The sequence below is a fragment of the Aspergillus viridinutans genome, assembly GCF_018404265.1.
Source record: "Aspergillus viridinutans IFM 47045 DNA, scaffold_9, whole genome shotgun sequence".
Classification (NCBI taxonomy): Eukaryota; Fungi; Ascomycota; class Eurotiomycetes; order Eurotiales; family Aspergillaceae; genus Aspergillus; species Aspergillus viridinutans.
In genome coordinates this window covers 445,391-470,808 of record NW_025091225.1, presented here as the reverse complement: position 1 = coordinate 470,808, position 25,418 = coordinate 445,391, and the positions used below count along the sequence as shown (strand labels likewise).

Below are 25,418 nucleotides of genomic sequence, written 5' to 3'. Positions count from 1 at the left end.
ATACCTGAATTCTCAGACTGACCTAACGAACTATATCAACCACGCATTATGACTGACACTTTCCCTGGTGCCCTGGTAGGGCCATCTTCGAAAGAGAGGAAGTATGACCGCCAGCTACGCTTGTGGGCTGCGAGCGGGCAGCAAGCTCTGGAAGAGTCTCGTGTCTTATTAGTCAACTCTGACGGTTTCTGGGAAAATCAAGGCACGGGGGTATCGGGCGTGGCTGGTGTCGAAACCCTCAAGAACCTTGTGCTCCCCGGTATTGGTGGCTTCACGATTGTAGATCCTGCTGTTGTTACAGAGCCTGACCTGGGAGTGAATTTCTTTCTCGAGGAGGAAAGCCTGGGGAAATCCAGAGCTGAGGAAACCTGCCGCCTGTTGAGGGAGTTGAACCCAGACGTCGAAGGACGTTTTCGTTCAAAGGTATATGAGTTCCACTTCTAACTTAGCTTTGTGAATTGACAACGCTAACATATACTACTAGTCTATTGCAGAAGTCTTGCAACAGGAGCCAGACTTTCTTGTGCAGCATAGGCTGGTGTTGATATCCGGTCCTGTGAGACGATCTACTTTAGATACTCTTTGCAACGCTGCCAAGGCACTGAATATCCCAGTGCTATATCTGCACTCTGTCGGGTTCTACTCCGTCTTTTCCCTTCAGCTTCCAGCAGAATTTCCCATAGTAGAGACACATCCGGATCCTGAAGCGACACAAGATCTTCGTCTTCTTAACCCATGGCCAGAATTGGCAGCAGCTGGCGCCAGCATTGGCAACCTGGACAGTATGGACGACCACCAACATGGCCATGTACCGTACGTACTGTTACTGCTTCACTACCTCGAAAAGTGGAAACAAGCCCATGACGGCAACGTGCCTTCCAATTACAAGGAGAAATCAGAGTTCAGAGAGTTTGTTCGGGCTAGTGCCAGGACGAATAATGCCGAAGGAGGTGAAGAGAACTATGACGAGGCGGTTGCTGTGGTATTGAAATCATTGAATCCGTTCAGCTTGCGCAGCTCGATCCGTGAGATTTTCGAGATGGAACAGTGCAGGAATCTCAAACAGAACTCTGCTGAATTCTGGCTCATTGCGGCAGCTGTTCACGAATTTTACCAAAAGCACAAGGTGCTCCCTCTGCCGGGCTCGCTACCTGACATGAAAGCTCAATCGGCAGACTATGTCTCTCTTCAAAACATCTACAAATCGAAAGCAAGAAAGGACGTGGAAGAAATAACAGCAACAGTTAGAAGGCTCGAAGCTCAGTTGGGACCGCGGCCGGCCGTCATTCCAGAGAAAGACATCGAGGTATTTTGCAAGAACGCTGCTCATATCAAGGTTATTCATGGCCGTGATATCCCTCGCATCAACGGGGATGCGCACACTCTGAAAACGATCACAAATAACCTCAGCTCTTCAGAGACTCTTGTTCCGATCTTCATCGCCTGTCAAATTCTGGATGACATCGTGACCGACATTCAGGAATCCAATATTGCTGATGTATCTCTTGATGATGAGACTCTGTGGAATACCCCTATTCAACGAGTTATCAGTAATCTTACCTCCGGAAATCCTGCTGCTATTGACGAAGGAGCACGGGAGAAGATCTTGGAAGCTACGCAAGAGTTAAGACGCACGCAAGGTGGAGAGCTACATAACATTTCTGCTCTCACAGGCGGGCTAGTGGCGCAGGAAGCACTGAAGGTGATCACAAGGCAGTATGTGCCGCTGGACAACACATGCATTTTCGATGGCGTACGGAGTCGTAGCGAGATGTACAAGTTGTGATAGAGATCCGCAATTTATCTCTTATGGTCTGTCATGACGGACATCAACTTGATATGAATGAATGAGTATCCTCAACACAAATCACCCTTCCTCCGCCCTTATCTAATAATATTGTCAGCTAGACTGATGAGTACTTCGTCTGGACGCCTTGGCGTAGAGGTATTATAGTTCTGTAAATATCATCGTAGGCGCAAATTCAAGGAGAATGCCGAGCACAGCGCTGAACCTAATTGTTTGGAAATCACTATAAGCATCCATTCTTCGATCTGAACATAAGTAGTCTAATAGTCAGAATCATAGTGACAGTCAAATGCTCTTAAAAAGTCTCCAGTACAACAACTGGCGAGGCACGTGCGGGACAGTCGTACTACTACATCCGGTTAGTGTCCCGGCCGGGACTATCGGGGGGAAGTCGCAACGATAAGCTAATAACCTGGAGAGATCACGGAACGTATCTACATGTCAACTAGGACGAGGTCATCGTCCTCACTACCTGTCCATCAAACCACTTCGCATCAGCCACTCTGCTGGTACAATGTATCTCAACATCGTCTCCCCTTGACTGACTCTTATATGAGCAGAGACCTTTGTTATGACTTGTTGAAGATAACCCTTTTGTCTCTTTTTATTGCGAACGGATGATCTCATCTTCTCCAAGTGGCCAGTGGTGGGAGGCTTCTTCTGGTTTACAACGCCTCCTCATTCGGTCAGGGTCTGCCTTTTGACAGAGGTCGAACAAACAAATATGTCGTTCGTTCAAGATACCGCGACCATCCTTGCGACTCCAGCCGCCACAGCTTCGTCATCCGCCATGCAATCTGTCAACTCTACGGCAATTACCACCGCCCAATATTCGCTGCTCTCGTCACCTCGAGCGCTCCTCGCTCTCCCATTGCGCGGTCTGCGTCAGGCTGAGAGCCTTGCGTTTTCGACTCTTCCGCGACAACTCTCGAGGTTAGTGGGGCTACCTGATATGGCGACACGGATCTCGGGTCATGCCCCTGTAACAGGATCGGAGGCCGATGCGATGGTAGCAGCAACACAGGCGGTCGCTGGAGCAGCAGGAGAGGGGATGGCCGATGCTGCCGCACAAACGGAAACAGGGGTTTACTTGGCAGAATTTCTTCAAGCAATGAGGAGATTTAGTGGGTTCTTTTCATATCTGACCAGTCGGTGGTCCTTGGCTTGTTTTACAGTGGTAAGCAATAAGCACCTGACACGGACCTGAATATCCTGACACGCCTTAAAGGGTCTAATTCTGAATCGAATCACGATCTATGCTTCGACCAGACGACATCTCACCCTAGACTTTCACCGACGCATGGCGCTGCGAATCATTCCCATTGTATTGTTCATCTCTCAGATCGTCGTCTTACTTCGTGCTATACGGTGTCAAACATCTCCCGATTACCCCCTCATCCGTTACGGTACCCCCGGGAAACGGTTGTCGCTTGATCATGCTGGTGGAGGCGGGTTTCTCTATTCTCTCAGTTCCACAATTTTATCATGGGAGTCCGATCAACAATCTTGCAGCGCGGTGAAGATGGGTCGGCCCGTCAACGAATCGGATGTTCCTTACGGCTCATTCGTTTTCTTGTGGCCTGTTTTCTTGCGGCTCTGCCTTAGCCACTTTGTTGAGACCCTCTCTTGCGCTTTGCAGGGAAGAGCAGTCGTGACCGAGGCTGGCATGTCTATTTTTGAGCATTCTCTTGCCTTCGCCGAGGCAGAGTCGATGATAAGCCAGTCCATTGGGCTTGGGTTATTTGGGCTTCCCAAGCACGCCAGCAGCAAGGACACCTCGTTATCGTCCAGCGAGTCCGCCCACTCAGCTCTCCAGCTGCTTAGCAGAGGGCAGGTCTTGGAACGAATGAACGTTACTCCTGAGTTGCTCTTAATTGCTTTGATCTCTTGTTGCAACAGCTTGACATCCAACATTTTGGATGTGCTCGGTCAACAAAGCCGGTATCGCCTATTCAATACCGCTTTCTGGGGTCTTTGCTTTATGTCCGCTATGGTATGGGGTCTATTGGCCGGCTCACCGACGGGAAGCGACACTGGAGTACTGAAGTTTCCCACGGTCTGCATTGTAGACTTTGTGCCTCACCTATTGATATTACTAGGCATTGTCATTTGTGCGATTATTTATGTTATCGCTCTCGTGGTCACGGCTTTCTCATTACCACTGGACGCTGGGCAGCCGCTGTCACTTCGCGAACGATTTTCACTCGCCCACGAAAACATGCAAGGAGCGAACCAGATTCGGAATATCCGCTTCAACCGGCATGAGGATTTCTACACCACGTTACTCCGAATTGGGTACACTGCTTTAACCGCTGCTAGTGAAGCAGTTTTTTTGAATGAAGGGAAAGCGGTCGTTGCACGTCGCATGACATGGTTGGAGGAGGATAGACTGGCGGAGGTCGAAAAGTCGCGACGTTCACGCTCTTTCCAGCACAGTTCAAGGGCCTACGACGGGGACGTGCCATTTACAGGTGTCGAACCGATCACCTTCGATATTTCGGAACCATCGGCAGAATGGGAAAGTGGGTACGGGAAAGAGAAGCAGATCGAGAAACCTAAAGGCGGATCACGGTCCGTACGATCTCAAACCGACCCTGGCGGTGTTGGCGCATTTAGAGGCGCGACCAGATGCTATCATGGCTTCTCTTTCTTCCGTGGCATTTTCTATCTCCTACTCAAGTGGAGCGCCTATGGATTCGACAGAGCACTAGGCCGAATCGGCATCAGTGCGCGACCACAATGGCTGAAGATTCTACTCGGGTCACGCAGAAGAGCCCTGCAAGAGAGAAATAAGAGCAGTCGGGCAGAATCGCTGGATTTCTGGATTCTGACGGATGAAGGCGAACTTGAACTTCCTGGAGACTACGAGTTTGATGTAGAGAAGGAAATGCGAAAGAGGGAGCTTTCCATTGCACCGCATTGGGAGGAGTCTGACGAGAAGCGCCTCGATGAGAAGCTCTATGGTTGGTGGAGAGCCGGCGGCTCGTGGGGTAACCAGGATCAAAGTCCCGACTATGTACCCTCTGACAGCGACGATCTTTGTGACACCACCAGCGTTGTATCTATGTCAACAAATGCTGAATCAGAGTGGGAAGACGAGTCTGATGGCCGACGTACACCTACCCCTCGCAACCCATACCCGGAAGTTGTCTCGCGGGAGAGCAGCCCTGTTGACGAGTCGCTGATGGATGTTGGCTCTTTTGCACGCCTCCTCGACCCTCGTGACCAAGAAAGCAGACATGAGGCACGTATCCTAGCTGCCCACCTGGCTGCTGGGCGAGATGGGCGCATTATGACGCGACGTCAATTCCAACAAAAGATGGAGCGCGAGAGAGCGCAGGTTCTTCTATCCTCCCGGTTCTCGCGGCTTTCAGGCCAGCAGACGGGTAAGGAGAAGCGCAAACCAACTCCGGAGGAAGAGTCTGAGATGCTCGAGAACTTCATTCTGGCTCGTCGATCTGAAGCCAATCGTGCAGGTCCTGAGGCGCAGACGTGGGAGTCGGGCGCCTCCGGCCTTGGACCGGACGGTCCACCGTGTGTCATCTGCCAGACCAACCCACGTTCGATCATAACATGGCCTTGCCGATGCCTTTGTGTATGCGAGGAATGCAGAGTGAGCCTTGCGATGAACAATTTCGGCAGCTGCGTGACCTGTCGCCAGGAGGTTGGAGGGTTTGTAAGGTTATGGGTACCATAGGGTTCATCTTTTGCATTATTTGCGTCCGTATCCTATCACAAGTGGCGTGCATTGTGGGTTTTGAACTTGTATAGCGTACTGAAATTGGATTACATCCGCTCTGAAGCGCAACTGATTTGACAGATTAGTGTTTTTACCATGAAGTATAGTAGCTGCATTACTTTAGGCTGCACACCTAGATAGCAGCTCTGATATCAACGTCAAACCTGGCCTTTCATCAACTGGTCTTCTGCGTAGACCAGGCTTGGTTACATTGATTACAACCAATTGTTGCAGGCATTTAAGGGTTGTTTGCTGTTCCTTATGTTCCGAAGGCGTCGCAGAGGGGTCATTACTCTTGAGATCGGACAAGTACGATATTCCATCGAAGTGTGATGTCCTAGTCAGTTTTATGTAATGAATCATAACGAGCGATTGATCGGTAGTCGGGTTGGATGTTCTTAGGGCAGGGGCAACATGTGATGTTGCTGATTATCGATTCTCCACTGAGATTTTCGACCTGCTGATTCTTGAGCTCAGAAGCAGCAGTCATCGTTAAAATTTATCTTATGTCCAAGTTAATTAAGAAGTCTCTCAAGGTTGAGTCGGGGAATTGACGTATTGAAGTGTGAGGTAGCCAATCCGCTTTATAGTCACTCAGATGACAGCAGCATACTGTAGGTAGCATCCAACAACGTCTGATAATATTCCCCTATAAAGAGCGTCATTATTGGAGAACTTTTGTCAGGGCCCTATGCCCTTAGCAGGCAACAAGTACAAAAATACCAGAAACTCAACGCTGTAAGAATAACGCAACGATCGAGATGACTATTAAGTATAGATATACATTCGCATGCGTTCCTGCATAGTGGCCAGGCTTGAATCCCATCCACGTCGTCCCATCCTCGTCTCACCTACAGCAAGTAGAGAGCAGCCGCCGCCACGGCAGCAACACCCGCCACATTGGCCTTGTCGGAACCAGCGTTGTTGGACAGAGTGGTAGTTGCAGAAGCACTGGCGCTGGTAGATGCAGAGCTTGATTCTGTGCTCGTCAAGGTGCGCGTGGTCGACGCAGAGCTAGACGAGTGATGGTGTGAGCTCGAGGCCGGGGAGGAAGAGGTGGTTGAAGAGACTGTCGACGAGGAGGTAGTAGAGCCAGTGGAAGAGGTGGTAGTGGTGGTCACAGTCTGGGTCGACGACTCCGTAGTGGTGGTTGTCTCCGAAGCTGTGGTGCTGGCAGCGCCGACAGAGGGCACAGAGATTGGGTGACCGGCGGCAGAGCACTGGGAGACGACGGCACTGGAGACAGCTGCAAAGATTGTCAGCAGTTGTCTGATGGGTGTTTGTGGACTGAGGCAGACTTACAAGACTGATCGGCAATGTTGCAGGCGCTCTGCACACAAGGCGTGATACTCGGAACAAGGTCAGGCTTCTGGCAGTGGCACGCGAAATCGGTTAAGGATGAGCATCCATCAGCGGAGAGGGCAGAGACGAAGCAGTTCAGCTAGTGATGGAGGTTAGCTTCGGGGGTCATGTTTCTTACTGGTACCCCTTACAGAACAGGCCGGGACATTCGGTAGCTGTGCACTGACAAGGCCAGCAGCTAGGAGGGCGATGGAAGCACGAGAGAAGTGCATATTGGATATGAAGTGCTCAAACCAACTCAGAGGACAAGATTGGACCAAAAAAAGACCAATTCAGAAACGACAGTACAAATGACAAGATACTGAACGAGTGAAGACTGTTGGATGAATGCCATTGTACATTATAGGGGACGGAAGCGTTTTATATATAGCGTAGTCCCAGTCAGGACTGTTGCACCAGACCCTGGACAGCTGCATCACATGCTGCAGTTCAGTCTTGAAACTTTTGGGGGTCAAAGTGATCGACACGTCCAGATCCAGTCGACCCCAGCCAAGCTTGACGTATGCATGTCAAACTTCATCTTATCATTCGTCGCCACTGAGTCGTGTTTGCGGGAAGCTTGTGTAACTCGCAGTCGTTCGAGGACACTGTCCCTTCAATGACTCCGATGAGTTATAAGTCCGAGATGTGTTACATTGCTGTACGCTGTTGAGTGTAAGTAAGGAGACTCTCTCAGGCAATGCAGCAGGATAGTTCGAAAACTCCTCACCTTCTAACATAAGCATCAGGTATAGCAGAAGATGTTCAGGCCATCCATGAATTGGGAGCATTTACTGGGGCAAAATTCCGGAATAATGCGTGGACAGATCCTGGCCAGGAGAAGAATGCCACCAAAGGTTCACAGGGATAGGAAAGCAAGAAACCAGCTATCCAGGCAGGGTAAGGTAGCATTGCATGAATTACCAGCCTGTCGTCCAAGATGATTCATCACACAAATGGGAGCGATAGACTTCAGCCAAAAAGTCAAGATTGATACTAGGTACAGGAGATTGAACAGCTCAGGTGCGGGGGAGACCCTAGATGATCTACTCTGTGACGCCAAAACACTTTACACTCAAGCATTAACTATTATGTCTCAAGTCCGCGTCAAATTGACCAAATTGATGGACCAAGAGTCTAGAAGTACATGATACCTGGCAGAGCTCCACAGGGTGAACTTCACGGTCAGACTGAGCTGGCTGAGATTAACAGTGAAAGAATTACTGTGCAAAGTGAACAACTTTCATCACCAGAGTAGACTCAAGAAAGATTTGGAAGGGACAGCTAAACAGGCTTCGTCATGGTGATACTCCACGACACAGACGGAAAACAATAGGCTTTATCCTTGACCTGGTCGAGCTGGACTGGACAATGCATTAGTACTCTGCGCTGCCGATCACTTCTTTGGAAGCCAGTGCACAACCTGACCTCAGGCGAGAGTGTCGCTGCGTACGTACTCTGAGTAACAATAAGCTATTGCTTCCCGTTAGCTCAGATTAAAATAAAAAAGGGGTCAACTACGGATCGGATACAGGCATGGAGAGAAAAGAGCCGAGTTCATTCGATGCCTTCAACAGCGTCCAGTGCTACAACAGGAAGACTCGAAAATACGTTGGCATCGGAGTTTCCTACGAATGAATTTCGAGCCAAGTGACCTGACTATATGGCTGAAGTACCTTGTTACTAGTGCAGTCAGTCGACTTAGGCTTAGCAATGTCATCAAACCGAGTAATTCCACGTCATTGATTGATTCCTGTCGATGTATAATCTGCATAATAGACCGAACGCCCTGCTTGAAATTGTAAACCCAACGCCGAGCCCGCACCTCATTAACCTCCCAGTTCTTGGTGTAAGTGACAATCATTCATAGAAAGATCCTCAAGACATCAACTCGTCGACGTAAGCTCTCTGCTTCACTGTGTCCTTCTCCTTCAGCAAGACGGCAAGGACTTCGATAGGAGGATTGAGGTTCAGCATCTTCGCTCGTCTCCAGCGCTTTAGCCGAGCAATTCCGATGCATGGCTATATCATGTTAGAGAAGCTCTCAGCGCGGAAAGCGGCAAGTAGTAAAACATAATAGACATACCCCATACTGACTAGACAGGTCAAAATGTCTCAGTATCTTCTCGTGTAATGATAGATCTTCCTGGTGGACTGCTCATCAGGAGTATCGTAAGCATTTCCTTTCCCTCGGCCAAACTTGTTATCATCATCACAATCCGAAAACCCACCTCGAGGCGCCTTCCTTGTCTGCTCTTCCTTCTTCCAATACCGCCGCAGCTCCTGTTCTGTGATCTTGATCGCCTTCTGATCCTCCTCGCACAGTGGTTGCTGGATCTCCTCCCGGGCTTGTTGTCTGACGGCGAGCTCCGCAACGTGCGGCTGTGACGGCTCCGAGGGAGCGACGGGCACTTGATCCGGATCTGGGACCTCTTCGGTCGAGGTCACAGCAGCTGAGATTGGTTCGAGGTCTTTGGTCTTCTGAGATCGTGTCGACGTGGCCGATGGCTTGGTGACTCTGGACTTTCCGCCAAATGAGAGCGTCGATTGACCTGAGCGGGAGGCGGCAGTGTTGCCTCCGCGGCGACGAGTGGTGGGCATATTCAATAGATTCCGGGATATGGATGTAATTTTTGTATTGGAATAGGCCGTTCAAGGCCGATAGGTTGTTGCAGCTTGCAGTTTGTGAGATCTGGTTCCGGTGGATGTGGAGAAAGCGATGTCATGGTGGGCGTTGCACATGGCAACCGAACCGTCAACTGTCAACCAACCATCAACCACTGGCGGAGAGGTACATTTTAATAGTTATGTGGCACTGAGAATATAAGGTATATCTATATGCAACTGAGGATAAGTTTGGGGTACAAACGGTCATAGGTCGAACAATTTGGTTTAGGAACACAGATCTCGCAATACGTTTAAAAGGAAATCTGTAAATCAGTTCTTCAATGCAGGTACCTTATCTCCAGGCCTTAGACTAACATGCCACTATAAATAGCTCCGTGATCAAGTGTAGGACACTCCACGGTGCCAAAAGTTCATCTGTCATCCCCTTATTTCTTTCATTATTTATCATACAAAAGCGAAAACAAGTTAAAGGCTCACGTTGAGTGGTCGCATTAGGCGCAGATTCGGTGCTGTCGGAAATGTAAGCATACCAAGATATATTCTCATACTCCCGGCATACAAGTTGATATCAATGCCGTTATTGGCCAAATCTACTCCATATACATCGCCCATTCAGTACCTGACTGACTCTAGAGATAGGTGGAATAATTCAAGGTCGTTAAGACAGCCGGCAGGTCGTTCACAGCCTTCATACTGTCAGGAAAGCCTAATGCAAACCTGAGTAAGAATAATTCACAATACTACGGGGTTAAGTCTTGGATATGATTGGTGATATATCCAGAGATCGGAATGATCCCGGCGTGCAGCCGTCGTCGCTAACTGTGGGCTGCTGTAGTACGTAGATAAGAATTCTCTAGCCATCAGAGTACTGGAGCTGACGTCGAGTGTTCCAAGTAGAAGAAGCAACGCTGGGGGCTGAATGTTATGTCGGTGCTGTCAGATCGTGTCTAGCTGATGCCTGTGGAGTTGGTATCCAACAAGGCTATGACGTAGACCGCTGAATAGGTACCCTGTTGGACGACGAGGAGCGGCATGGACAGCGCACGATTGCTTAGGTATCTGAATAGTCTTAATTCCTGGCGGGGCTGTAAGGAAATTGTCTGTAGCGTTAGTAGTAGGATGTCTAAATTGCTTGAGGCTCAGTTTGAGTTATCGGTGAGTTCCAGGGATCCCCGTTCCATAACTCTAGACAAAAGGGAACATCAATCAACAATAACGGGTACATAGTCAAAGAGGAAAGTGTTTTCTCCGAGTCGAGTCTGCGGCTGAAAGATACCCCTCCAATACCCCTGAGAGGTAAGGTCATGTCATAATCTAGCCCTCGTGTTGGATGCCGATCGTCGCGAATTGTAGCGAAGCGAGGCCTGGGGCAGTTTTGTCGAGTTCGAGAGAGAAGCAGAAGTCCTGGACTTAGCCGCTCCAAATGTTCCCCATCACTCTCCTCCCCCCACATCGGCGCCAATAAACAAACCGCCTCTACGACCTCTACAGCCATTCAACTTCATCATCGCTGAAACAGTACCACTATCCGTCCTTCTGCGATTGACTCACCGTCTCGATACCGAAGCTGCACACCCCACACCCCTATCGACGAGCAGCTTTTACCGCTTACTCTTGAATCCGTGACTGCACCTCCTAGAGCCACATCCGTTCAGTGCACCTGCGTCATTGTAAGACCCTTGGCGCAGATGCGATTAAGCGGGACTGCCTGATCGTCCGTGGTCTCTATGAATTATCAGCAGTTAACAACGTCCCTCGAGTCGCATAATCTCCGCAACAACCCCGGAGCGCATCCCTTCCAACCGCCGCGTGCCCATGGTGGTGCGGGTACAGCCCTCTCACTATGGCCGCCTTCGTGCGAGTGTCAGGCCCGCCGAACGGTAATTTTCTGATCGGCTACCCTGGTATCTCTGCGACTATGGTAAGCGCTGGCTAGATTGGGTTGAAACTGTGAGAGATTAACGTTTTGAGGCAGCCGCGAATTGAAGGTAAAGTCGAAATCAGACCCAGCGCTGGCATCACCGCACCCGTCAATATATCCCTCGTGACGGTATCGCTCCACCGCCGCGAGACAATACACCCGTCAGCAGACTCCGTGACCAAGAAGCATCTTGCGCCCCCTAGGAAGGAATTAACTGATATTGTCGGCAAGGAGATGCTGCTTTTTCGCTGTCCGGCCGGTCGAGAATATGAGGAAGTAATATCCATGGATCTGCCTTTTGTCCTCTTCATCCCGTTCGGACGTGGTGGATCGGACTCTTCAAGACGCGTTCCTCCGGCCAGCCTGCAACTCCCCAGTCGCACTGCGGAGACATACTACGAAATTGTCGTGACGGTCCAGCAGGGACAATCGGAACAAAGGAAGTATGCATTTCCAGTACCGATCTCACGATACGACACACTATCCACGTTTGGAATGTACAATCGCCCTGAGTCGGCGGAACGGGTGACAGATCATTTGGTGACTCTAGGAATCTCGTTACCACGATGGTCTTACGGCCCTCTCGACCCCGTCAGCGTCTACGTCAAGCTATCACCAAATCCGGACTGGATGACCAAAGCAAGGAAAGTCACAATCAACAAGATTACAATTGGTATCGATGAGGAGATCATCTACAACCACGAGGGCGATGAACCACAGCGCAAGGTCAAAACGCTGGTCAAACGAACAGAACCAATTGGCGTGAAGTTGCCGCCTACCGGCTTCTTGACAAACTTGGGCTTGGTATTCCCAGCAAAGGATCTGCGAGACGCAGAGGGAATTCTTCCTAGAGGTAAAGCAGCTTTTCCAACGTATGCTGTGAGCGGTTTCACTACTACAGCAAGTCTCTACAAGATCGAGTACTATTTAACAGTCAAGGTTTGTATTCTTACCCAGCCAACTCAGGGCAATTATCGAAACCAGACTAATCCAAGTATAGGCGCATTTGACGTCTGCACGAGACATTGCGATTCGACAGCCAATCGTCGTTTGTCCTCTTGACCATGCGGGGTGCAAAGAAGAAATGGAAGCCATCGAGCAAGCTGCTCGAGATGCAGTCCATGTGAACCCAGATAACCCTATGTTACCTCTCCCGTCTATTGTACGGCCCAATGATCCCAATGCCCTGCGACATCTCGGAGTGGCAATTGTTGGAAACCAGAAGAAGCCACTAATCGATTGAGAAATGGCTCTGTTTTCGAAACCACAACATTTTCGAACTAGACCAGAATATCTGTGGTCTACTTAGAAGTCCTCTACTACCTCAACCGCCGACCACCTATGAGAGAGCCGAAGTTCCCAATCACGGCGGTACGCCCTGCTTTAGAAGCGAAGCATGGCCATGTTTTACGAATGCATGGGTCTGGAGTTTGTCTTGTTGCATGTCATTCAGGGTAGCCTTTCCGTTTTGTTGTTAGGGGTGGGGAAAACGAGGTGTTTGGTCGGCCTTGCTTATGACTTGGGAATCGTCGCCGGTGGAACACTCGCTTTTCTCATATGGTCCTCTAACCATATAGTTCAATATAATATGTAAGATCTATGATGCCGGAATGTCTGAATATGCACTTAGGTCATCAATTTCACTCGGCTCCGAGGACGATCTTCAGGAAACCACTGGCTTTGGTCGAACGTTCCTTTCATGCAGACAGCCCCGCTGGACTCATCCATCTGTCGCAAGTCGCGGAACTGGAGAGATACCAGATTGTTCATGATCGACGGAGATCCGCATTCAGGGTCAACCTGAAACATCGAGAATGGTAGATCATCTCCCAAGCTCTAAGAATTTCATCGCCAAGCTCAGGGTATCTGAGTCGAGCGCAGCGGAACTCTTTATTTTATCGTTCTCGATGTCATCCATGCACTCCTTTAGTATCTTCAGTATATTCTGATACTGTTGGGAGGAGGCACCGAATGTGTTGAGAGCGTTTGTGAGGTTTTTGTGGATCTGGCTGAGGTTAGGAGATGACTGATTGATTTTGTGTTTGAGATATACCTGATCAAGTATTTCGTTATAATCTGTAATAGCAGAATCCATGGTATACCAGAATTCTGTCTTTTAAGGGGAATGCACATGAAGCTCTGTATCCGTAAAATATTATCAATCGACGGCTTCCCGCGATTCGTAGTCACAAGCGGAACTGATAAGCTTGGACCACCGAGAATTTTTTTATCGGAGATTGATATCAGCTCTCAACATCATTCGTGCACAACACACTGACCTCGGAGCCAGGAGCTTCATTCGCACCGAAAATGGCAGACATGGACGAAGATGTCGCTCGTATGCCCTCAAACGACACTTCCACCCATATCGAGACCGACCTGTCGGACGAAACACAAGACTTCCGCATGCTAAACCACCTTTCCTTGTCAGTATTGCTTCGCGGAGCCAATTAGCCCTTAGATGTCCAGTCCAGTTACTAAATCAATGCACCATAGCCTTGCAGACCCATCACAGTCTAGCCTCCCCAAACGAGGAGAGAAAGACTTTGAACCCAACCCGACGGAATTCCAAGCTGATGTCCTCGCCGCCTCACGCAGGGCTATGTACAATGCCCTCTCGTACCCCCGACTCCACCACCCGAAGCACAGGATCGTAGGCGTATACGCGCCAGACGGACTCGCACCGCCGTCGATAGCGCCCGTCGCGGAAAGCGAAACGCAGAACGCCGAGTTGAAGACGGGAAAAGCTGCGGTGACGAAGCTGGGGGTTCATCCGGACTCGTGTGTGTATGTGGCCAATCCCAAGGGCCAGTTCTTCAAGACGATGGGCCAGGGGGATCGGTGGAATAGGGTGTGGTTGCTCCCTGAGGAGGCGCTGTACCTGCTTGAAAGAGGGAGTCTGGAGATCCGGTGGCCTGTTTCCGCGACGGAGTGCGGTGATACTGGGGATGCGAGCCACTCGGGGATTCCAATGAGCCTGCAGGCGGCGTACGCGTGTTTTATTGGGCGCGGTGGGTTGACCATCGATAGGTTTACGGTTTACACGGGATTGAAGCGGCTGGGTTATACGCTTACTCGGGCGCCTGGGTGGTATGACGAAACGGAGGAATCAGGTGTCGATTCAGAGACAGAGGAACCGGTTCGGGTTGGTGCAGGTCTAGCAGGGGTGTATGAGCGATTCCTGAAATGGCTTCAGACTCCAAGTCTTACGACCACGACAATACCACTTGTTGGTGTTGGAATTCATCGCAGCTATAGTGAGTCGGCCATGGAAGCCCTGATGTGCAAGCCAACTAATTTTCTAGGTGATATCTACCGCAAGCTTTCCATTATACCGTGGCATGATCCTACAGTTCCCCATTCTCCAGCTCCACGAACGGCAGCTCCCTTCCGGGTTGTCTTCCACGTCTATAAACCCTCAACGCCCTTCCGCAAGTCTGCCCCTCCCGCTCCCGATTTCAGGATTGCTGTCATCGACTCCCGCACTCATTCTATGCCCACACTCTCACAGCTGGGCGCTTTGCTCGAAAGCACACCACTAGATCCGCCGCGAGGCGAGAAAATGGACAGACAGCTCTATATGCGACTACGGCAAGGGTATCGAAACGTCATTCTCGCCGTTATAGACCAAGGTGTCGTGAGTTACCTGCGAGTTGCAGATGCCGCGTTTGGAAAGGAAAAGCTATACGAGAACAGAGGCACTCCTCAAGGAAACAAATTAGGAGGATTCTCGAAATCAAAACCGAAACCTAAGGGGCGATGATCAGACACTGTCAGCTGCGTCAACAACCACCCTGGATCACGGATATTGAAGGAGCATGTTTCCCCTGGAATAAAGCCCTCATATCCATGGAAAATGGACGAGACCTGAATAAAAGGGACATGACTGCTCTGCCATCGTCTTTAGATCGTCCGGCCATTGACCTAGGACCGGACGGGATGCTCAGATGGCTAAGTCGTTTTGGGCGAGTTCCTAAACTCTAGAGCGGATGCCCCATGACATGTGGCGGAGGAGCTCAAGGCTGCCTCTGCCGAAAGGTCGGCTTAATAGACAAAGGTGTTCTTTTTCGTATGCGCGAAGGATACCTAGTCCGAACAAAACCAATGGTTTATTTCTATAGAAGATACCTAGCCACCAACTCCGGTTGTTGAAACAGTCATGGTCCTTGCATTGCAGAAGTCGTTGCCTCATGAATCGTGAAAGAAATGCAACTAGAACCTGTCAGTCACAAGGTAGAAGACAAACAGGTCAACGACCGTAGACATACAACCCACACATCAAGTATCCAGATAATCAGCCGCCATCAACAACTCTAAGCACAGCTCTGGAGGAATATCCATATCGGGCACATTGGTCTGGTTCTTATTCTTCTCGTTGTAACAGAAGTACTCGCATACTTTCTCGAGAACGACTCCGCTGAGGTTTTCGAGTACGCAGCGACCTGTTATTGCCTCGGAGAATTTACCTACAACATAGTGGAGAGCATGTCAGTGTCTGTTCCCGCGCGTTAAGAAAAACTGAATCGATCTGTCTTACTAGAAGGTTCCAGCATGCGTCGTATTGTTCCAGACACGCAGGCTGTACTCCGGGGGATGATGAACTTGAATCCGTCGCCTGATACCAGTGTCACATACTCGGAGGGTGTAGACGATGAAGATGCCATTTTGGAGTGATGAGAGTGATTGCAGTTGAAGAAAGGATGACTGGGGGAAAAGATGTTCTCGATTTGTCTTGCCGGGTGGTCCGTGCTGGAGCTGCTCTGATAACATCTGATCGTCAACGGACCACAATCCAGGACATGGACTGATAATTGGAAGATACGCTATAGAAAGCTCCAATCCCTAAAACTTGGACTCATGCTTGTATTACCTATCAAGCTGATCTGGGAGTTGATCTGAATCCAGTCTGCAAATTGAACCGATTTTGCTCTGGCCAATAAACAGTCCAACAGCTCACTCGATCGTTCATGGAGAAAACAGGCCGAATTCACCATAAATTAAAGCATTGAAGAAAGATATTTCATTGTCTTGACGAAAAGACTATTACCGACCTAGCTCAATGTACTATACGCATACTTTGCGTTCCTGCTTCCGCGGCGCGGCAGCATTGACATCATGGTCCACGTTATGCACTGAAGCACAGCCTGCTCGTCGAGTTAAGACCAAGCTTCATGCACATTTTCCCGAAATAGCTACTTTAATATCAAGGCGGCTTATCCGATGGTCATCGTCTACGGCATGCAGGACTGGCAGTAGTCCTTTCAGGTCTTCGGACCGACTATCTGGTCGAACATGTATGATCACAGGCGGCACATCCGGCATTGGGTTCGCCATTGCAGAGCGATTCCTCCAAGAAGGTGCCAAGCGCATCATCCTCGTTGGCAGATCCCATGAACGGCTTGTCAACGCTGCTTCCAAATTAGAGGCGTCTACATCTGGGAACGCTTTCTCTGCCGTCGAATCACGCGCTGATAATATCATTCGGGAAGTAGCAACTAAAGCCCCAGAAACAGATCAACAATCCCAAAGCAAAGATACGGAGGCAAAGTCACCGATCGACTCCTCGGGTCGGGTCAGTCTCCTCGTCGGTGATGTATCAGAAGCCGGGACCTGGCTACGCGAATTGGAGAAGGCAATGGTGAGCTCTCCCGCCCAGTCTCGGATGATGGTATCTAACAAATCCAAACAGCAACCGGTAGACATCCTCGTCAACGCCGCAGGCATCTCCATCTCGAACATCCTCGCCAAACTTGAACCGGACGATATCTCCCGAGTCCTTCGCACGAATCTCGAGGGCGCAATGCTAACCTCGCGAGCTCTTGTGCGCGCCTCGATCCGCAGTCGCATGAAGAATCGTGGCACCTCCAGCTCCTCTGAAATACGAGTCCCCTCAAAATGCATTATTAACATTTCTTCCCTGCTTGCTGTCAAGGGAGGCACCGGCGCGGTACCATATGCTGCATCCAAGGCTGGCATCCTTGGACTGACGCGCTCATTGGCTGTGGAAGCTGCCCATTCCCTCCGAGGCGTTGTAATTCGTTCCAACGCGATAGTACCGGGGTATATAGAAACGCCGATGATTGCCGGTGAGTCGAGTCCTAGCGGAGACGTCGCTGGTTGTGACCATTCTTGATCGAAGACTAATTATATAACTGCAGATTTCAGCGAGGGCGAAACCTCCAGACTGAAAGACAGTGTTCCTCTTCGGAGGTTTGGTACTCCGCAGGAAATTGCCGATGCGGCTGTGTTCCTGGCGCAGAATGAATACGCGAACAACTGCGTCCTCAATCTGGACGGTGGTTTGAGCGCGGTCTGATGGGAAGACTGCACAATCTACGTAACGGAGTCAGAAGCTATATACCTGCTATGACAGCACGGGCTGTTTTACGGCTCATGAGGATACCATGATAGACTCCCTCGAACTATGGCGCCTGCGCCTCCAGGAAACCGAAACACAATGCCATGCGCAAGTGGGACAGTAACTGGTATGATTGACCAATCTATATTTCATTTCAGACTTTTCGTGTTCGTGAGATATGTTACAAGGACATCATTGGGCAAGATTGCAGATTCCCAATTCCAAATGCAGCATGCAAGAGCTGGCACCTGCGAAATAAAACCAACGCCGAGTGCTAATGGTGACATTGGCGTTTGATGAAAATGCTAACGTCTTCGACTGTTCAGTCGTCGATCAAAATAGCGCCGCCATCTGCCTCATCCAATACAATGGGGTGTTCTCCATCGCCCTCGGCGACGGGGGCACTCGCGATACGTTTCGCACGTTCGTCACCGTTGGTGAGACCAGCTTCCTCCGCTTTGCGCTTGCCAGTGGCTGCTGCACCATTTACAGGTTCTGGGACGGGAGGCTCGCGTGCCTTGGGCTTCCGAGGAATATCGATCATCTTCTCTAGAGAGACGGGTTTTTCTGCTTCAGAGGGCTCGGGTCTGAAATATAGTTAGCAAATGATTCAAGTCGACAATTACCACTCTATGTGCCGTAATCTTACTTTTCAGGCACAAGAACGACAAGTTCAAGATTGACGCGAGGTTGATCATCTTCTTCGTCCACGACAGTGAGAAAACTCTCATTCTTGATACCGAGATCCGACAGTTTCTTGGGCAGGTTGTCTTCAAGATCCGGATCGTAGATGGTTCCCAGCTCGTTGCTCAGAGAGAACTCTTCGCCGTAGCCCAATTGCAACCGGAGTACATCCTGCACCAAGTCATTCACAGTCGCACGTTCAGGGTCAATCTTGATTCTGGCAGTGGCAACGGAGCACACAGGGCAGCTCGGATTGGGCGGTTTCAGGGAATCAGAGTTGACGGCGCGCGCGCCAGAGCGTTCAAGGAAGACCTGGTTGAGGATGAGAGGTCAGATTACGCGGGAATCAGTTCAAAGGTAGGGCGTACCATTTTGGCATTTTGAAAATCATCTTTGAGAACCTTGAAAGCCTGCAACACGCAGAGCCCAGCTGTCATCGCGTTTGTTGTCGCAATTGCGGGAATGATATTCCCAGCCATCTCTGATATAACAATCAGCAATAGAAATGAATCAGTGATAGGGTCTAGCTTACGTTTCGTGTCAAATTTTGACTTAGGCTCGATTCCGAAGATCGTCGCTCTGAGGTTGGCGCTCGCAGTGACAAAGTCGAGAGTGTCGACATCATCCTTGTCAAAGATCAGGATCGGCTTCAGACCATCCTTGGTGTTTTCTTGCAGAGTCTTTAAGCGTTTGCTAAGTCGTTCCAAGCTATAGTGACAGTCAGCGATCGCTCGTTGTCTGAGGCGACAGAGTATCGAACCTATCTTTGAAAACAACAAAGTCCTCAGCTAATGACCACACTTTCTGGTCATTGACGGAGACTGTAGGCTCGATTGAGGATGATTCTTGCTGCAATTTTTCGAAATCAAGGGGCTGGGGTGCCGTTCGAGTTTTCCACATGTCCTCCATACCCCTTAACCGCTCGATGTCTTCTTTGAAGACTTTCTCGAATACCTTCTGGTAGAACTCGGGAGAGCCCATGGACTCACGGATTGCTTTCAGAGCCTGCGCCTCCTTACGCAGATTGGCAATTTCGGTAGCTGCTGCAGGGTTAGACCCAGTTTGCGACACGTAGATGACCAAGGTAGTTCTTACCGTTATCAGCATCTGCCGAATGATCGAATTCTTCCGATTCATCTTCGCTGGTACCGAAAAGCTCGCTTTATAGCATTAGTCTTGTTTGAGGCTAATGCGCAGATATGTATAACACTCACGGGAACAGGTAACTCTTAGCCCAGACAATGCAATGAATGGGTTGGCTCGGCGTGCTCCTGATGGTGCACACTGGAAATGTCTTGGGTACTTCCTTTGAATTACAGTCGTAGCACTCGGTTTGATTCTATGATAGTCATCAAAGAATGTACGGAAGGAAAGGAGCATGGATCAACTACTACGGGAAAGGCTTACCTTCTTGATAACCTGCACCTGTCCGTTGAACCCTGTTGTTCCGCTCTCAATCAACGGCACATTGGCAGCCAGGCACATTCTATTAACATGTCGCCGGGCGTCGAGGTTGTCAAGCGCATTGAAAACCAAATCAAAGGTCGCAAACCAGTCGACATTGAATTGGCTGTCCTTGATGTTTGCATGGTACGCTTCCAGCTTTGCGCTCGGTTGAAATTTATGAGCCACTTCCTTGGCAACCTATATGATTACCCGCATAGGTCAGACCTTGTTCGCCATATCGCGTAGCGTAGGAGATCGAAGCGCAAAAGCGAGCGGACGTGGGAAGGCAGAGGAACCGATCAGACGGCGAAGACGTACCAATGCTTTCGGCTTCTTGATATGTTCGTAGCGGAAGAGAAACTGACGATTCAAGTTGCTCAGATCGATGGTATCAAGGTCAATGATATGTATCTCTCCAAAGCCGGACAGCAGAAGGTTTTTGAGCAACTCGCAGCCGATACCGCCGGCACCGACAAGAAGCACACGCGACTAAGTTGGAAAAGGGACGTCAGCATCAAGCTTGATTCAACGGTCGCGAGTACGAGCGCATCGAGAAGGTAAGCGTAGGGTGTATTATAGTTACCTCTTTGATGCGCCTGGAAAGCGTTCCGAGGGAACGCTTCAGATAAGTGTCCCTCGCCATTTGTTGCGAATTGAAAGATGGGGTGTGACGTAGAGCTTCAGAGTGGTTGGAAGAACATCCCCGAAGTAATTGATCACTTAGACGCAGAGTTAATTGTACGAATGAGGGATAACATAAGGTAGGCGATAAACTGTAGGAGGTGTTGGAGAACGTAAGTTTAATAATGTAGTTCTCAAGACGCTGGAAGGGAATCCGGAAACAGACGTAACCAGGCGCAAGGTTGAAAGGGAAAAGAGTGGCCGGGGTGAGTTCAGTTCCGAAGCAGCTTCAAACAACACAATGGTGCCTCATCCATTGCAGGGCAAAAAGGCGAGTGAATGCGTCTGATGAGACTCTTTTGCGCCAGTCAATCTCATCAGGAGTGTTTGACTACAGAGACGTTTTCTAATCTCAAGAGGGAAGCTCTCAAACGTTGTGCACGGATACGCTCTTATCAGAGTCAAGTGAAGCGAACGCTAGATACAGGCTGATTAGGAAAAAGGCAGCCTTGTTGCGCCTCTTAATACCTAATCGGCGTCCAGACGGTCGAGAATCTTAAGGAATTAATTTCTTAGTGTGATGAGGGAGAGGAGATGGAGAACAAGCAGCATGCATGCATGGCTCGAATCAAATCAAATCTCCTGACTGGAGAGGCTGCTGCATTTGCCCGAGCCTGGACTTTGAGACCTCACATTCCTCTCATTCTCTCATTTCCGTACCAGCTAGACTGGTATCTATCTATGCGTCTATGCGTCATCAGTTATGCAATTTACTCAGCACTGTTCCCTAAGGCTTTGCGAAAAATATTATCTTGCAATGTGAGATGCTCCATCTATCTAGCTGGTGTCCGATAATTTGGAGATGGTCCAATACCGAGGGGTACATCCAACGTCATCACAGTAGTGGCAGTTCAAAAATCTCCTCACATCAACACCAGACAATGGAGTCAACAACTACTGGGGACTCTGTCGCTTCCCTTCCATATCCAACGGTTATTGGGATCAAACAATCCATGCATCCGCACCCTGGTCTCATTTCCAAGAGGCGAGGATGGTGGTCAGAGACATACAGATCTGCCGCCGGACTTTAATAGCGGACCCTTTTGTGCCTGAAGAATGTGGCACCAATCTCTGTCGCTTACCTAACCTCCCATAAAAGAGTCCTCCAAAATTCCCCAGATAAGATAAAGAAGGCAATTTTTGGGTCAGAAATTGAGGTTAGGCAGCTGAATCATTTTTCTGTTGACCCCTTTCCTACGATTCTAACATCTCTCTGGTTTGTCTGCAGACCCTCTTCATGCTTTGACTTGCTCAAAACATCCTTGGTCGTCCCCATAGAATACGCAACAGACCGGCTTTGCAGGGTCCCTTTGCGGCGAACTGATCAGCGATCGCTTGAGTCAAACGCGATCTGGTGACATAGTTCTCTGCAATTATACGTCCGCGCTCGAAAAAACCTTTGTTCCCTTGTTCACTGACATCAATCTTGGGTTCTATCTGGTGGATATATATCTTCAGTTATACCCTACAATTCGGACAATTGTGTGGGAACTCCTGGAAGTAGACCAGAATGATAGCACGCGCCATGTCGGACGACGAAGCCGATCCCGAGCTCCTGGCCCTTCTTCGCAAATCACTTGGATTAGATGGGGGCCCTGCCAATCCGCGGACAGCGGAGACGAAAGTCCTCGAAAATGCGCAATTCGTTTTCGATAATGCCATTGACGTCGCCCTGAGTCCGGCGAAGGTTAAGGAGGCGGCGGAGACAATATGGCGTCTGATGCAGAAGAAGAACTACTCAACCGACACATGGGCAGATCACGAGTTACACCCCAAGGCGAAAGATGGGAGCACAGTTGACTTCATATTCACGATGGATCTTTTGAACTTCAGCTTCTGGTCGGACCAAACAGAACCGTCCAAGCGATTTTGCATTGAGTATCGGGGGAAAAAGTGGACAGGCTACTGGAGTCTGGTAGCCGCATTGCAAAGAGCTTTAGATGAGGGTAAGTCATCTGTCAATGTCTTCACTCCAAGGAGAGACTCACACCGCTCTGCTTTCAGGGATTCAGATCACCACACCAGAATTCTGGATCAATGAGGAGGAATGCACAGACGCTCTTTTCAGACATGTTTTTAGATCAGCGAGTGAGGAGAAGATTCCACTGCTAGATGAACGTCTCCAGTGCCTTCGTGAAGCAGGCAGGGTCCTTTGCTCTGTACGTCGATGCCCATCGTAGTCTCTTACCTTTCGAACTACCCTTGCTAAGTCAATGCGTTTCTAGGATTTCGACGGCAGCTTCGTGAACTGCATTTATAGTGCCAATTATTCGGCCGCAGCTCTTGTCAATCTTCTTGTAGAAAGCTTTCCCTGCTTTCGAGACGAGACAGTTTTCCAAGGCCGGCGAGTACGATTATACAAACGCGCACAGATTCTCGTGGCAGACCTCTGGGCATGTTTCAATGGAGAAAGTTACGGAGAATTTCACGATATTGACAAAATCACCATGTTTGCCGGTATGTTTATTCCCCACGCAACATATCACGACGTCACTCACAAGTGACGACTGGCAGATTACCGAATCCCGCAGATGCTGCATCAACTTGGTTGTCTCTTATACTCGCCATCGCTAGAGAGTCATATCAGGAGCAAAAAGCTGATTCCCAGTGGCTCCAACTGGGAAATTGAGTTGCGGGCAACCAGCATCTGGTGCGTCGAGTTGATTCGGCGTGAAATTGAACGCCAACACCCCGAAGTGAAGAAGCAGAAATTATCAAAAGGKGCATCAGCTCAAAGCCCAGAAAATGGAGCCACTTCATTCGAAAACGAGACAAATCCTGCCGCGCAAAAGCACATCCGACAGAACAGTACCCACGATGCATCCGGCTTGGGGATCAATGCTATCTTGATCGACTTCTTCTTGTATGATACAGCAAAAGAGTTGGAGAGGGACGGCCGCGAGACCATTCCGCATCACAGGACGAGAAGCATTTGGTATTAGCCCAGATGCAGCATATGAACCGACTGCCACTTACCATGATACCCAAATAATTCTGTTCCCCTTTGCATATTCATGGCGATGCGTTCGGCGTACATACCGTCAGGGGTCATGCTTTGCCCTCCATTTTACTGGGATTTCCTTTGATGTCGCTTCTGAGAGTTTGGTGACCTTTTTATGACCTGCCGGACCATCTACTGCACTATTGGTTTATAGAGGATAGAGATGATTTTGGCATATTTAAGGTTGGTACGGCATAGAGGAAAGGACATTTAAAACTATCTACTTAGAGGAACATTTAGAGATGTTTAGGTCAAGGGTATCATAATTCATATCATGCAAATGAGAATGTTGAGATAGGACACCCGCTATTCATCTAGCAGAGGTCAATTGCTGAATGCGGGCCATTATATCAGCCTTCCATTCCATGTAATCCTCGCGGCGATCAAAGCTCAACCAGTCGACGCGGTCCTGCATCATTGTCCCCAGGCCAGGCAGAAGACCTTTCCTTTTCGACGAGTCCTCCAGAAGAAAACCGTGACCCGCACCTGTTGTCTTCTGGCGCTTTCTTTCATTGTCACGGTCGCCATACTCATCCGACAGGTACTCATCGTCTCCGTCCACTTCCCCAGCCTGCGGGATGTTCTCGAACCACTCCTGACCATTCATCCAGCCTTGCTCCATGATCAACGCAATCCACTGATCGACGTCGTCGCGGTGTCGCCGCTCCATGGAAGGCAGGCCAAGGCTGACAAGGGCAGTCTGCCGCATCTCCGAAAACGTCTTCTTGTCCATCTTCCTTGCCTCGCATGCCTCCGAAGAGCCATCATCTGGTGCATTGCGCCGGCGCGCAAGCACGATGAAGTAGACTGCTACGACCAACGCGTACACGACTTCCTTGAAATCCTCGTCCTTCTCTGTATCCTTGACCGTGATGATTGGCTCGAGGAACTCCATCATTTCTTCGTCCAGATCCTCGTCATTCTTTGCTGAGAGGTTCGAGATGAGGTAGAGGATCGATGATACTCCAGCGAAAATATGTGGCGGCAGAGTTCGAGAGATCGGGGGCCGAGACCATGTGCTCGTGCGCGGTGCTGGAGTGGAAAGTGTCTTGCACACTGTGCGGATCGAATCCATGACCCATGCAGGTGCATCGGCGATGATCGTAGAGCTGGAGAGACCATTGGGACGGACCTTGGTGGTTTTCTGAGGAGTGGGCAACAGTGCAGCCGGTCTGTCCGAGGCATTGACAGCTTGCTTGAGGGGCGTAGACTTGCTCGGTGTATTTTGAAGGCCGCGCGGCGTCGCAGCGGTTTTTGCAAGTGCTTGTGTCTTTGTAGGTGTTGAAGGTGCAGAACCCGAGCGTGAAGGCGTCCCTGGGGCCGAACTGTCTCTTGCGCGTTTTGAGCCACTGGCACTAGTCGACAACGACCGTTCCAGAAAAGAGTATAGTTTCTTGTATGCTCGAGGAGGGCATGGAGGATGGCCAAGTAGCGGAGGGAGTTTGAGGGTCCTGCTCAACCTGGAGTATTGATGGCTCGTTCAGTGTCTAGGGCCATCAATTGGGATCTGAAATAGTTGTACCTTCTGCATGCGATCTCGGCACAAGCATGGGGCCGTGCAATCTCCTCTTCGGGCTTCAAGCTTGCTGCAAAACTTCGTGATTGCGCGACTAGGGACAGGGCTAAGCTGACGAGCTCAGGCGGTAGGTCATTGGCGTGCGTTGGCACTAAGATAGACAGAGCTTGCTCCACAGGTCTGTTGTTCATTTTGGGCTCAGTATATGAATGGAGATACGTCAGTGAAACGTTTGTACCTGGTCAAGGGATCTGTCGAAAGCTGCGGGCTCCAGCTATTGTTAACGTGCTGCCATT

General features: G+C 49.8%; 11 protein-coding genes across 11 annotated transcripts; 6 read left to right on the top strand and 5 right to left on the bottom strand.

Annotated features, from left to right (window-relative positions):
• Nucleotides 1-48: 48 nt before the first annotated feature.
• Aspvir_009778 (NEDD8-activating enzyme E1 regulatory subunit) lies at nt 49-1,786 on the top strand (the record flags this gene model as incomplete). Its single annotated transcript, XM_043272916.1, has 2 exons — nt 49-423; nt 485-1,786. The coding sequence occupies 2 exons, from the start codon at nt 49-51 to the stop codon at nt 1,784-1,786; spliced, it is 1,677 nt and encodes a 558-aa protein (XP_043128851.1).
• Nucleotides 1,787-2,531: 745 nt separating this feature from the next.
• On the top strand, nt 2,532-5,504 carry Aspvir_009777 (putative ubiquitin-protein ligase (Asi3); the record flags this gene model as incomplete). The annotated part of the gene is made up of 2 exons (XM_043272915.1): nt 2,532-2,984; nt 3,036-5,504. 2 exons carry the CDS (start codon nt 2,532-2,534, stop codon nt 5,502-5,504), a joined length of 2,922 nt encoding a protein of 973 aa, XP_043128850.1.
• An 893-nt stretch (nt 5,505-6,397) lies between these two features.
• On the bottom strand, nt 6,398-7,120 carry Aspvir_009776 (CFEM domain-containing protein; the record flags this gene model as incomplete). Its single annotated transcript, XM_043272914.1, has 3 exons — nt 6,398-6,792; nt 6,849-6,987; nt 7,040-7,120. 3 exons carry the CDS (start codon nt 7,118-7,120, stop codon nt 6,398-6,400), a joined length of 615 nt encoding a protein of 204 aa, XP_043128849.1.
• A 1,645-nt stretch (nt 7,121-8,765) lies between these two features.
• Aspvir_009775 (putative DNA polymerase delta subunit 4) lies at nt 8,766-9,488 on the bottom strand (the record flags this gene model as incomplete). Its single annotated transcript, XM_043272913.1, has 3 exons — nt 8,766-8,909; nt 8,974-9,041; nt 9,119-9,488. 3 exons carry the CDS (start codon nt 9,486-9,488, stop codon nt 8,766-8,768), a joined length of 582 nt encoding a protein of 193 aa, XP_043128848.1.
• Nucleotides 9,489-11,358: 1,870 nt separating this feature from the next.
• On the top strand, nt 11,359-12,679 carry Aspvir_009774 (arrestin C-terminal domain-containing protein; the record flags this gene model as incomplete). Its single annotated transcript, XM_043272912.1, has 3 exons — nt 11,359-11,436; nt 11,491-12,375; nt 12,437-12,679. The coding sequence occupies 3 exons, from the start codon at nt 11,359-11,361 to the stop codon at nt 12,677-12,679; spliced, it is 1,206 nt and encodes a 401-aa protein (XP_043128847.1).
• A 1,067-nt stretch (nt 12,680-13,746) lies between these two features.
• On the top strand, nt 13,747-15,199 carry Aspvir_009773 (tRNA-splicing endonuclease subunit SEN54 family protein; the record flags this gene model as incomplete). The annotated part of the gene is made up of 2 exons (XM_043272911.1): nt 13,747-13,862; nt 13,933-15,199. The coding sequence occupies 2 exons, from the start codon at nt 13,747-13,749 to the stop codon at nt 15,197-15,199; spliced, it is 1,383 nt and encodes a 460-aa protein (XP_043128846.1).
• A 515-nt stretch (nt 15,200-15,714) lies between these two features.
• Aspvir_009772 (elongin C) lies at nt 15,715-16,100 on the bottom strand (the record flags this gene model as incomplete). The annotated part of the gene is made up of 2 exons (XM_043272910.1): nt 15,715-15,902; nt 15,974-16,100. 2 exons carry the CDS (start codon nt 16,098-16,100, stop codon nt 15,715-15,717), a joined length of 315 nt encoding a protein of 104 aa, XP_043128845.1.
• Nucleotides 16,101-16,495: 395 nt separating this feature from the next.
• Nucleotides 16,496-17,752, top strand: Aspvir_009771 (SDR family NAD(P)-dependent oxidoreductase; the record flags this gene model as incomplete). Its single annotated transcript, XM_043272909.1, has 2 exons — nt 16,496-17,522; nt 17,595-17,752. 2 exons carry the CDS (start codon nt 16,496-16,498, stop codon nt 17,750-17,752), a joined length of 1,185 nt encoding a protein of 394 aa, XP_043128844.1.
• A 364-nt stretch (nt 17,753-18,116) lies between these two features.
• Nucleotides 18,117-20,567, bottom strand: Aspvir_009770 (E1 ubiquitin-activating protein ubaB; the record flags this gene model as incomplete). The annotated part of the gene is made up of 10 exons (XM_043272908.1): nt 18,117-18,381; nt 18,444-18,790; nt 18,847-18,959; nt 19,011-19,186; nt 19,239-19,518; nt 19,574-19,638; nt 19,693-19,817; nt 19,886-20,122; nt 20,243-20,413; nt 20,508-20,567. 10 exons carry the CDS (start codon nt 20,565-20,567, stop codon nt 18,117-18,119), a joined length of 1,839 nt encoding a protein of 612 aa, XP_043128843.1.
• A 1,548-nt stretch (nt 20,568-22,115) lies between these two features.
• On the top strand, nt 22,116-23,547 carry Aspvir_009769 (queuosine 5'-phosphate N-glycosylase/hydrolase; the record flags this gene model as incomplete). The annotated part of the gene is made up of 4 exons (XM_043272907.1): nt 22,116-22,551; nt 22,610-22,764; nt 22,831-23,062; nt 23,180-23,547. The coding sequence occupies 4 exons, from the start codon at nt 22,116-22,118 to the stop codon at nt 23,545-23,547; spliced, it is 1,191 nt and encodes a 396-aa protein (XP_043128842.1).
• A 369-nt stretch (nt 23,548-23,916) lies between these two features.
• On the bottom strand, nt 23,917-25,313 carry Aspvir_009768 (uncharacterized protein; the record flags this gene model as incomplete). Its single annotated transcript, XM_043272906.1, has 2 exons — nt 23,917-25,066; nt 25,129-25,313. The coding sequence occupies 2 exons, from the start codon at nt 25,311-25,313 to the stop codon at nt 23,917-23,919; spliced, it is 1,335 nt and encodes a 444-aa protein (XP_043128841.1).
• Between the last annotated feature and the right edge of the window lie 105 nt (nt 25,314-25,418).